Here is an 11,735-nt window from a genome sequence, read left to right on the forward strand (position 1 = left end):
AGGGTGCAAAATATAATCAACTTAGATTCCCACGTGCCTTGCCTTGAGGCATGTGTCAGATAAGTACAGAAGTCTGGCATGCTGCTCTCTATTCTGATAGTAGTTACACTGCCAGCCCAAGGCCACAAACTTCTCAACAGTGCAGAAGCTTGGCCAAAGGAGATAACCCCATCAGTTGAAAGGGAAAGCATGAAAACTGAACTAGATTTCTGCTGCCTTCTCTTTCCAGAACCATGTTTCATTGGCAGCAGAACTTCTGCCTCACTACAATACCGTAAAGATTCACTATCAACAAAGAAAAGGCAGTGTTTTAGAATAAATTTGGGCAGAGTGCCACAGGTGATGGACCTTGACTGGAGAAACTATACAAAGTCCACAGCTACTGTTTGAGATCCCACAGGATGGAGAGATACCATACATCCTACCTAGGTTATGTCACAGTTGGGGATTGACTGCTGAAAGCAAAAGCCGTATCAAGACGTAGGAAGACTTAAATGTAGTCTGTTCACATTGTTGCTATAAACTAATCTTGCAGTCCTGCTGGGGCTTTCTTCATACCCTAGGTCTTCATCTTCATCAGTACTCCTAAAATTGGTAGCTTCAAAATTTTGTTCCAAATCTGTTGTATCTCCTACCTCCCTCTGGAAGACGTCATTGTCCTAGTCTTCTGGGTCCTGGCTGCAATGTACTGCTGCGGGCACGCTGCTACACTTCCAAGCCATGAAAGCTGCACATACCACTAGGCTGACCTGGCAGAGCTGACACCAATGCACTATTTGCAGTAAAAACATACAATCCTCAGCGAAATTACCTAGCAAATCTCAGTAAATGTGTGTAATCCCAAACCGAGCTACTTACTGAAGGCAGCCTGGATTGAGATACTAATTTGGAATGAAACAACTGTGTCCACTGTGGATGTCCTAGGGCAGATTACTTTGCTGAGAAAGATAACCAAGTTTTTTCCTTTTAAGGCTTACGTATTTTTTTTCATAGTGCACTTAATAGTTCTTTTCTCTTCATCGTAAGAGAGACCATCTGGTTCAAATATTCCTACCGACTGTGGGTTTTATGGTTTTACCTATCTTTTTTCCTGTGGAATTTTTCAGCTATTCACTTGAATTAGATTTTACTAGTATTTATGCAAGAAGCCTAAATGAAGGTATTTTCCAGTATGAAGTCAATGAATTGATTCCTAGGCATATAATCACTTGCAAACAATGGATACATACAGTTCCCAGCACTTCTATAAAACAAAGGTGTTTACTTTTCTGTTGATTATTTTCTGCTTAACTGCATTCAAATGAATCCATTAAAAACGTGACTGCTTCACAGTAAGATGATCTTCAGCAAAAACAAACAACTGCTGTTTCCACTTCTCTTCATGGCCTTTAAACACTACATCATCTGCACCCTGTATTTCAGGCAATTTATAGATGATAAGTCTGGTCTTGATTTGTTAATTTATTGTTTTAAATGTAGTTCTAACCTTCCTGCTTGGGAAAAAAAAAATGTTTTCCTACTTCATTACTTATTTATTGTCCCCTAACAACCTTTGGACCTTTCAGAGTCTGATCAAAACACCAACGGGTCACCTCAAACTTCAGCCAGTCTTTCTGCCCATTGACTTCAGCTGGAATGGTATACCCACTCCGGTTCTCCACAGCCACATGTAAGCAAAACTCACTGTATTAAGAGAGTGGTAGAACAAACCAAGGGAACTTCCATAAACTTGCATACTTCTCCTGAATTGCACTATGGCTGTGATCCCTGCCTCACCTGAAAACTTTGTTTGTTTACCTGCCCTGTATAGAACCTGCCCAACAAGCAGTTTGCAAGTAATTGTTAAATACCATAAGCATTACTTACATACATAGATGGGACAGGATTGGAGAGCCGGGAGAATACAGATCATGACAAGGAGGACAGGCAGGTTATAATAGCTTAAATGGAAGATATTTTGTCAGGCAGATACCAGAGGCATCAAAGTTTTTTCTGGCTCCATCGTGACTGGATCTCAGTAACTGTGTAGAGTTTTCTAGGGTCTGGACTAAATGATGCAGTAGGCAACTTCTACAGCTTTTGATGGGTCCTGTTTAAGTCTTCCTTTTTTGTTCACTTTCCTAATAGCCCGCAGAGTCATTCTCGGAAACGGTGCAAGTGTAAAGACTGAAAAGATCAAACTCTGATACAAGCCTGAAATCATATCTGTGGAAACTGCTTTCATGTGCTACTTTTGTGATAACATTTATAATTCAATGTTTGTAACAATGCAATTTCATCATCTTATAAATATCAATTTACCATTAAGAAAGGAAGGAAAGAACATCAAAAAAAGACAAATGCAAACTTACCACCGTTTCTGCTGTTTTAATTGAACTAGTCTTGTTCAGATAAGCCTGTCTATCTCTTACAAAAACAACAGTTTATAGTTTAAACTGTGAAATTGTGTGTGTGTGTGTGTGTGTGTGTGTTGTAATTATGGTGCCTGCTAACAATTTCATACTGCCACATTGCACATATGGCTTCCAAGCTAGCTTTATCTGAATCTTTGTGAATCTATTCTCCGTGCTATTAAACTGAGCACATTCCACATCGTTCAAAAGTAATTACACTTTTGTCTAGAGTGTAGGAGACTGCTCTCCCCAAACAATGAAATTCTCATTATTAGAGCTGGCACAATAACGGCACTGGTGTTCACAACACTGTGCATTGTACCATCACAATAACTTATCCTAAGCTTGATGCACAAAGGTACACTGGAAATTAAAATTTCTCTAAAATCACTGTGGGTTTTTTTTTTAATAGGCATTCTTTAGCTCAGTATAATTAGAGTCCTATTTGACTTTTTAAAAAGCTATATGCATTCAGATTTCCATTCTCTTTGCAACTTCTGAATAGTAGCTAAGTTCTCTAGCCACATGTTGTTCTGATCCAATACTATTCACGTGCTGATGACCCCAGACCGACTGGTGAAGTGCAGGTCAGGATGTATGTGGTAAGGGCATTCAAACGCAGCGTTAAACAACCTTTTATTTTGGACAAGTGGAGGAAAAGCATGAAGCAATGTGTCAGTAAGCTCTTTGACCAGTAGTACTGTTATTCTTAAAATGACCAAAATTTCTAAATGTTATTCCCAAGTTACAGAGGAATAACTTCATTCACCACAGAAATGCAACATTTTTTAGCGTGCAGCAATGAAGCTATTTAACAGTGCACTGTAATATTATCTATCAATTTAAAGCATTGCTGATAATGAATTCTAAATCTCACTGAAAGTGCAGGACAAATGTGGGCTAGCAGTGCAGTCACGCAGTTTGGAATAACTGGACAGTGGCAAAATTACACCTTACCAGTCTGATCTTTTGGTCAGAACTTAATTTTTTTTTAATCTCGTCCAGCATTTGATTGATATTCTACAGTTAAGAAGAACGGTCAAATTTGACCACAGTATACCATGCCCGTGGTATACTTCAATCAGTGCTTTTAGCCTTGACATCTCTTATTTTCAGAAATTAGCACACAGACACTGCTGGTGAGAACAGTAGTCTTGAAAGGTGGCAAAAGCAACAAGGTAAGGCAGACAAATAGAAATACATAAAACAAACCCTCATAACGTAGATGAGCTGACAACTATCTGTGCTATCCAAATACTGTAGACTTAACAGGTTTCTTCGAACGAGGTATTGACTGATACTGTAATCCTCAAGTGTTTCCCCGCTAAGCTTATGGCCTGCTACGAACATCCTAAGGGGACCCTCAGATATATTCTAGGTCAAATGATTTGTCTTGTATTTTCTTCTGAGCTTTTGGTTTAAGTCTGATAAATTATTGTTTCTTTTCTTATCAGTGGAAGAGCTTTCCTACTTACAATAAGTATCTAGTTTCTTCTATCAAGAGGAAGAGAGTTTGGGATAGAGTTACCCCTGACTTTCACAGAATGGTTGAGGTTGGAAGGGACCTCTGGAGGTCATCTGGTCCAATCTCCTGCTCAAGCAGGGCCACCTAGAGCCAGTTGCCCAGGATCGTGTCCGGACGGCTTTTGAATATCTCCAAGGATGGAGACTCCACAACCTCCCTGGGCAACCTGTTGCTGTGCTCAGTCACCCTCACAGTAAAAAGCGTTTCCTGATGTTCAGATGGAGCCTCCTGCTTTTCGGTTTGTGCCCATTGCACTAAACTTTCTCCAGCTGCAGTTCCAGCATCCTCAGAAATACCCTGGTCATTTCGATGGGAAGATGGGTTTTGCAGCTTTTTGCCAATTTTGGCTAGGTTTGAAGTTTTCTTTCTAGGGATTTTACCTTCCTTGTATAAAAATTTACCCAGCATTCCAAGCTGTGTCTCTAAGTTGGCAGTTGTTACAACTTGGTAAAGTGCAACAGGGTAAATTTTCAAAAGTCTAAATTGGGTAAACTGTTCAGTTATCACTCTGTTGCAATCAGCCCCTTTACCTTAAGGATCCTAGGATGTCCCAGCTGGCAGGACTTGTAAAAGGAAGCACAGCTGGAAGTAACCTATGAAACAGAGGATCAATTAGCAGCTAGAAAAGTGAGGCCAAGAAATTGATTCTCAAGGTTGAAATTGTTTTCCTAACTGTCCCTTCATGACCCAGTGCTGAGAGGCAGAATATGAGGAGACAGGGACAGCTGTGGTGAGAAGAATAATTCAGCTACGCAGCCTACCGATGAGACAAAGCTGTGTAATTCCATACCTTTTCCAGATCCCTTGGCTGTGGTTCTCTTCTGCTGAGGTTGTTCCCTAAGCCAAATGGGTGTTGTATATGTAAGCTAACACAGAAAGATCTCTCTGGATCTATACCATGTCCACGTAAGAATGCCTTCAGAGAAGAGTCTTAGCCAACAATCATGCACAAAACAGTATGGTTTAGAGGGGTGCAGCAGAGTGACACGCGACGATTTCAGACCGGCTGTATGTCTGATCCTGTCTTATTGGACATTGGAGAGATCTGTAAAGGTGTACCCTGCTAAGGACAGCATGTGGCTGCAAAACGAGAACTCCATAGTCACTTGCAGACTCAGTTAGTAGGTGTAGTAGTACAGCTGACAAGCTATTAAGAAGTGTGAAGCACACTGCTGGAGCTTTATCAATAAAACTGTATTGGACTGCACTGTGTGGTGGTGTATGCACATGTGCACACACCTGGATTTGCTTCCCACAGACTATAAAATAGCACAGAATGTCAATTCAAACAGTACAAAAATTACCTCTGTAATGCTACCAAAGTGAGTACTCTTTGGGAATGACTTTCATAACTGCTAATCACCCAAACTGAAGTAATCTAAAAGTTATCCCAAGCACTAGGTTCCTTCTTATAATTACATACCACAACAGCAGAGGGAGTGATTATGTGTATTTTACTCAGTTACACTGATCACTTCCTTCTTTCTGGAGACACATAGGCCACATCCTTTCTGACCTACCAGGATGATGTTTTTTACAAGGCACTCCTCATATTACGAAAATGACACATTCATACAAACTGGCAATTTTCTTAAATATGTATGAAGACAAAACCAGTCCCTACAACCTCCCAAACATGCTTCAGATAAGCCTACGGCATCTCACTACTACAGCAAAACTGTCTGAAACATGCAATAATTCAGTATCTTGTATTGTAAAGAGACAGAACACACTGTTTTGACATCACGTTAAATATAGCCTTCATAGCAGGAAGTCACACTAGATGATCAGCTAAACTTCTTGGTCTTAAAAACTATAAATGAATAAAGAAGTTAGGTAAAATCACTTAAAGAGCAGTTAAGTGTTTCAGTAAGGTGTAGTTAAAATACTCCTGCTGGGCTCCTTAGAAGACAATGAGTTTTTATTTCACTAGGGTCTGATTCTACACTACTGGTGTCATCACAAGTTTATCTATTGACTTAAATATTGTCAGGAATGACCCCTTATCTTCAATACACTCTCTTAAAATAAGCCAAAACACAGCAAAGCTCATACACCAGTTACATAACCTAACATCCCATTGGCTGGAACTGTATATTAATGAATTACATCTCCATAAAACATATGATAGAGGATGAGAAGTAAACAAGCTAGAAAAAGATAATGACATATCTGCCCATGAGTAATTTTTCCAAAGACGTTCTTTCTTCATTTAGAGTTGCAATAACAAAGTAAAACTAAATATTCCAAACCACTGTTTGAACTTAAGCATTAGACCAAAAAGGAAGAAAAACGGATTGGGATCAGTGAGTTATTTTGTCTAGGAGAGCAGCTTCAGTGAATATCTGGTGACTTGGTCCTATGAGAAATAATAATCTCTAAGGCTTTTTACTTAGGGCTTGTTACATATGCGTAATGAGCTGTAAGGGCTTAAATACCACTATGGAGCTGTTACAGGCTTTTATGAGAATACACTATCACCTATTTTGCAATGGCTTTTTAAAAGCCTTCAAATATGCAGGTCCATTCATTATCTTCACTTAAAGTGAAATTGTCACTGCCCTTGTCAAAGTGGGGGTCTAACAGAAAAGTTACAGTCAATTTGTAAACAGGCAAGAAGCTATGTAAGTGTGTTCACCATAGACAGCTTTGCTGAGGTGCCTAAGTCCTGGGTTTTCAATGCCTTTCCCTGCACCTTTCAACCTTTACAAAAATGTATCACGGTACTCTGCACGAGGGGCCCAAACGCGTCACGTTACAATAGTGACACTACAATACTAGTGAGGAACACCGCATTGCTTTTTGTTTGTTTGCTTTTAGATAAAGCCAGTTCTGGACTTCCAGTGGGCTGCTAAACGTTAATGAATTCAGTGCACAGTGTCATTTGTAAAGTGCACAAAAAGGTGGGAATTCACAAGTGAAAAAGTGGTAGGCTGACTTAATTCCATGAGCACAGCAAACTTTCTTGTAGGTATCTGTGGCATGTGAAATACACATCACACGTGAATTTTTAAAACCAGCAAAATCCAAAGTTGCTTTTTTTACCCTTTATACAGACTTTCATGCCTTACTATTGCATAAACTTGGCATTGGGGTGATATTTCAGACACCATGCCAAACATGACTCTCACTTACAGTGTTCCAAAACCATTTACTGTTTGCTGAACACATACACTTCAAATTCACATCACTGTAGCTAAAAATTTTTAGCACCCTAAATGCCAGCAGGCAAAGGTGAGGAAAAGTGGAGTTTGCACTGCAAGTGATTTAGCATTTGTAGAGGAGGGTGAAGGCAGTCCAGCTAGGTCAAAGCTTTCACATTATTGTAGCATGTTCTGTACGTGTAACTGTGCATTGTATACTCCATAAAGTACAGATCTGGATGCCAAACTACTGTAGAGGCAGAATTCAAAGAATGGATGTAAGCACAATAGACCATTAGCAAACCTACCATTGTGTTGTGCTGAGAAGTGGGAGTCCTATGGCCACAGTTCTCTTGCGTCAGCAGAGAAACTGGCTGAAATTCCTCAGAGTGAGGCTTGTTGGGAAAACTCACATGCAAGGGAAGGTGAAAGGCTGGGAGCCCGTCACTCTCCTCTTCTCCCACTTTCTGTCTGCTTGTCACCATGGCTACCTCTCCATCTGCTTCCCCATACGGAGAGGCTGGTCGCTTGGAAGACATCCTGGAAGGAACAAAAGAGGAGGAAATAATGAAACCTCCAAATAAATCCTTAATGCCGTCATTGTGTGGTTAGGGGCCATTGTAACAGAAATGCCTTTTTTGTGCTGGCAGAGAGCAGGAAACCATCCAAATACCACTGCAAAGCATACACAATTGGGAACAATGGCCAAGCAGGTAGCAACAGAACAGTGGCTTGTTTGTTGTGAGAATAATACACTAATATAGCGCTCTCTTGTATTCTGGCTTCTTAAACATGAAAATTCACCTAAGAAGACTGTAAAATGAAATGCAATTCCTTTACAAAAATACCCATCTGGTTTTGCATTTGCAAGAGACTGTAAGAAGATAGAATGTCTCCCGATACAAGCTATTGTCAGCTTAGCTTTTAAGGAATAATCATCTGCATGTATTTAACCGTAACTGATAAAAAAATAAAGTAAAATAAAACAAAATAAAATAAACTTGCTAGCAAGCCAAAATGTCTGTGTTTATTAAACTTCACCCACGTGAACAACAGAGTGTTATAGTCATGTTGCAAGAATCTTTTCAGGTTCGCAGATCTGGGATAGTTAAGCAGTTAAACATTTAGACATTAATAATCTAAACTTTTTGACAACACAAATTCAGGGTTGTACTAAGTGAACGAAGATTTGCTATCAAGATACCCTATACTTCCTTCCTATAGCCAGATCAGGAAAAAATACATATAAATGTAATTTACATCTATATAAGAAAGGGTACACAAGCAAGACACAGTACACGTTGTAAAAATCACACACAAATCTTGACTTAAAATTCAGACCCACATTCCAAAATTTTTGAGACTGTCTGATACCACTGTTCTGGTAGCACGCGTATATCTTCAACTTTTAGAAGGACTGAAAGAATCCTTATGTCATTGGAAAATCCAGTTTTCATCCAAACCAGGCACTACTGAAAATCATACAGGACAGTCTGAACCCAGAACATTTTTTTAGCTTGGTCTTCCAAACAGAGGGGTCCAGTGAAGTATTAAAATGCAGACGACTTCTGGGATTAATTACAGCAACATTGTTCATGAAAATCAGGGTACGTGCATAGATGGCATAATGGGCCACTGTGCTAAGCAGGGGCACCTGTAATAAGGAGTGGAATGAGAAATAAGAAATCCTATAGGCATAATCAAAAGAAGAAAAGAAAGAAAAAGAGAGAAATATTTCACAGAAAATAAGACGTTATGAACAAGGAAACTGAAGACTACTGTATGTAAAAGTTGAAAAGATGGGTTGAAGTAATACTGCTCCTCCTCAAAAATCTAGTATTTATGATTCTAATTACCCCATTTTGATTTTCCACTTCACAGTTAAAGGACTGCATTTCAAAAGCCCAGCAGCCTCTTGAACCATGTGTGGGGCTGCTGTGAGGTGGAGCATGTCCATACGATTTGGCATATTGAGCACGAAATGGTTCTTAGCAGCAGTCAACTGGGTCTGAAAACAAACAGTGACTTTAAACAGCCCTTTGTTAGGACTTACTTTGTTTCTAATGATCTCATTTCGAGCTTTGCCTCCTGAGCCAAGTTAGATTATATTTAAAAAAAAAAAAAACCACCACCAAAAAACCACAACAAAAAAACTCTCAGACAAAAAAAACCCTACCAGAACCTATACTCAGCTGCACATCGTCTGTTCTGAACACCACCTATTGCCTGTACACAGAGAAGCAATCTGTATTTTCTATTAATGTTTGACTTAGTCCAACAGACTAACACTTTATACATCCTACCTGAATTCTGTCTTCTAGGCTTTCCCACCTACGTGTCTGCAGCGAAGCATATGTATAAAGACAGAGATCACCAGATAGACTCTTACTGGCAGTTTTCTACTAGCCCACAGAATTCAGCATTTTACAGCTATGTTTGACATGACAGATCCCAAGCTTTTCTTCTGCAGAAACCATGCAACTCCTTCCTGAAGTTAATGTGAATTATTCATATTCTGCACTGCACCGCACCAAGATACACATTTGCTATTGATTCCGAGTATAACATTTTGGTTACTCATTTCAACGCTGCCTTAATAGAAGCTTGGGTTTTTACAAAATCTCTCTTTCTGAAAATCAGCACTAAGCGGTTGTCTCAATTTTGGCAAACAAAAAGGGAGGGACACAAAATCATTAGTCAATTATTCCACAGTAATGTTCTATACGTTAGGACATGCATATTTGATAAGATGACTGAAAATATTGTAAACCATCTACAAAACTCCACTACAATTCACTTTGACAATACAATATAGAGAGAGGATGCCTTGCTTTGCGTTGAAGATTTGTGTTATATACTATATACCCAAGTTGTGTTCAAAACTCCTACTGCTGTTAACCTAGAATAACCCAGATTCTGCCACATTGCTTCGCAAGGAGAGTTTGACTATCATGTTGAAGTAAAGCTCTTCTGCTAACTTTGTAAGTGAATATACGGTTTCCTCTACTGTGTTCAGTTAGCGTGCTGCAGATCATCATCGCCTTCTGCTTGTCACTGTTCCCAACAGGGATGATACCATTTGCTGCAGGGAATTTATAAAAACGGGCAAGGAAGGCAATAGAGGTGACCACCTCCATGCACTAGCAATAGCAGAGATTATTATGGTTTTGATCTAAAATGAAAACCTATGGGTTGGACTGTAGGCCAACCTACAGTGCTACTAGAGAGGGAAGAAGGAACTTTTTCCTTCCTCACACAGCTCTTAAAGCATCCAGTTTAAATTACAAGCCATGTGCTCATCATAATGCTAGAAGGCTACGAAATTGCTAAAATAGCTAAGGTGGCGAAGTTACGGATCTAAACTGCATTAGTCTTCCAAGTGACTAGGACACACAAAGAAGCAGATGCACAACCCTAGGTAAAGGTCACACAGCTCAGACAATGACTGCAATTTGTTTTCAGGTAGCTCTGTCCATAGCCAACACGAATTAGGCATAATCTGGCCTTTCAGAAATCTCGTCATCCCCTTTAGCATCAAACACAAACATTACAGTTTCACAGAAATTACTTACTCCTTATGAACATCTGGGAAATTTCCACAAGACAATGCAAGATTTAAATAAATAAATAAATCCATATCTACTTTTGGAAATGTCTTCCAAAAGGACAGTAACTATCAAAGCCTATAGCAGCAAAGGATCAAATCACTGATAGGTTCACGAGCAGAAAACAACATGATACAAGGTAAATTCATTCACAGATGGCCTTTCATTATTTCTACAGCTTTACTGGTCCCTTTTCTGAATTTGTAATGCTCCCACACCCCATATCCTTGAATTCTCTTCTTTTCATACATCTTCATTTTCCTACTGAGCTAATACTAGGTCTTAAGAGATTCCGTATCTGAGATGCAAGTAGTGTTCTCATTATAAACAATAAGTACAGGGAAACAGCTAAATTCTGAGTAACAACGTTACCTGAAACTGAGCTCTTTTAAGCAGGTCTAGGTCTAATGAAGGACTGGAATTATCCCATCTTAACAAAGGACTGCGAACATCCTGGATCTACCCTCAATGATAACATGTCAGTTTACAACTTGCATGACTTCAAGATATTTTCCTCAAACTAGTTTAAACTCAGAAGGGTTTTCAATTACACCCCTCTGAAAGAAGGTTTACAATGAGGGAGGAACCATCAATTTCCTGAAACATCAACTTATGGATAGGATTAAAAAAACCCCAACAAAACCTCAAGATGTAACTCTCAGAAAAGTAGCAATACCATGGACCAGATTCTGAATCTAAAAGGGTGTCTCTGCAGGTGAAATCTGTTGCAACTTAAGACTTGCAAGAACAGTTGCATTTTGAACTGTCATTAATCATTTCTACTGAATATAAATAGCTAAATAGTAATTTTTTAGACAACCTAAATCTGCAAAGTTCAGACACAGTAGGACACAGGCAGTACTCAGCCCACTGTAGAGACACATTGGAGTTATGAAATGTATCCCCATACTTGATTTTTATCAGTGGTTATGATGGAACTGAAGATTTAGTTCTGGTGATGAATTCAAATTCAACCCGATTTCTTGTAAAAGGACTCTTTTTTCTGTTTTTGGAGAGGCTTCTTAATATGCAGAAATTGCAGTAAAAACATGCCTTTTGTTAAATTTTC

General features: G+C 39.2%; 1 protein-coding gene across 2 annotated transcripts in view; it reads right to left on the reverse strand.

The window, feature by feature from the left end:
• The window catches only part of SOX5 (SRY (sex determining region Y)-box 5), a 256,982-nt gene extending 249,382 nt beyond the window's left edge, over nt 1-7,600 (reverse strand). Inside the window, exon 1 of one of the 2 annotated variants that reach the window (XM_009332833.1) lies at nt 7,475-7,600. In XM_009332833.1, coding sequence (XP_009331108.1) covers nt 7,475-7,600 — 126 coding nt within the window. Of the gene's footprint in view, nt 1-7,369 lie in introns of both variants that reach the window. The other variant, XM_009332832.1, reaches the window with a different exon arrangement.
• Nucleotides 7,601-11,735: the final 4,135 nt, after the last annotated feature.

The sequence above is a fragment of the Pygoscelis adeliae genome, unplaced genomic scaffold, assembly GCF_000699105.1.
Source record: "Pygoscelis adeliae isolate BGI_AS28 unplaced genomic scaffold, ASM69910v1 Scaffold38, whole genome shotgun sequence".
In the NCBI taxonomy this organism is placed as follows: Eukaryota; Metazoa; Chordata; class Aves; order Sphenisciformes; family Spheniscidae; genus Pygoscelis; species Pygoscelis adeliae.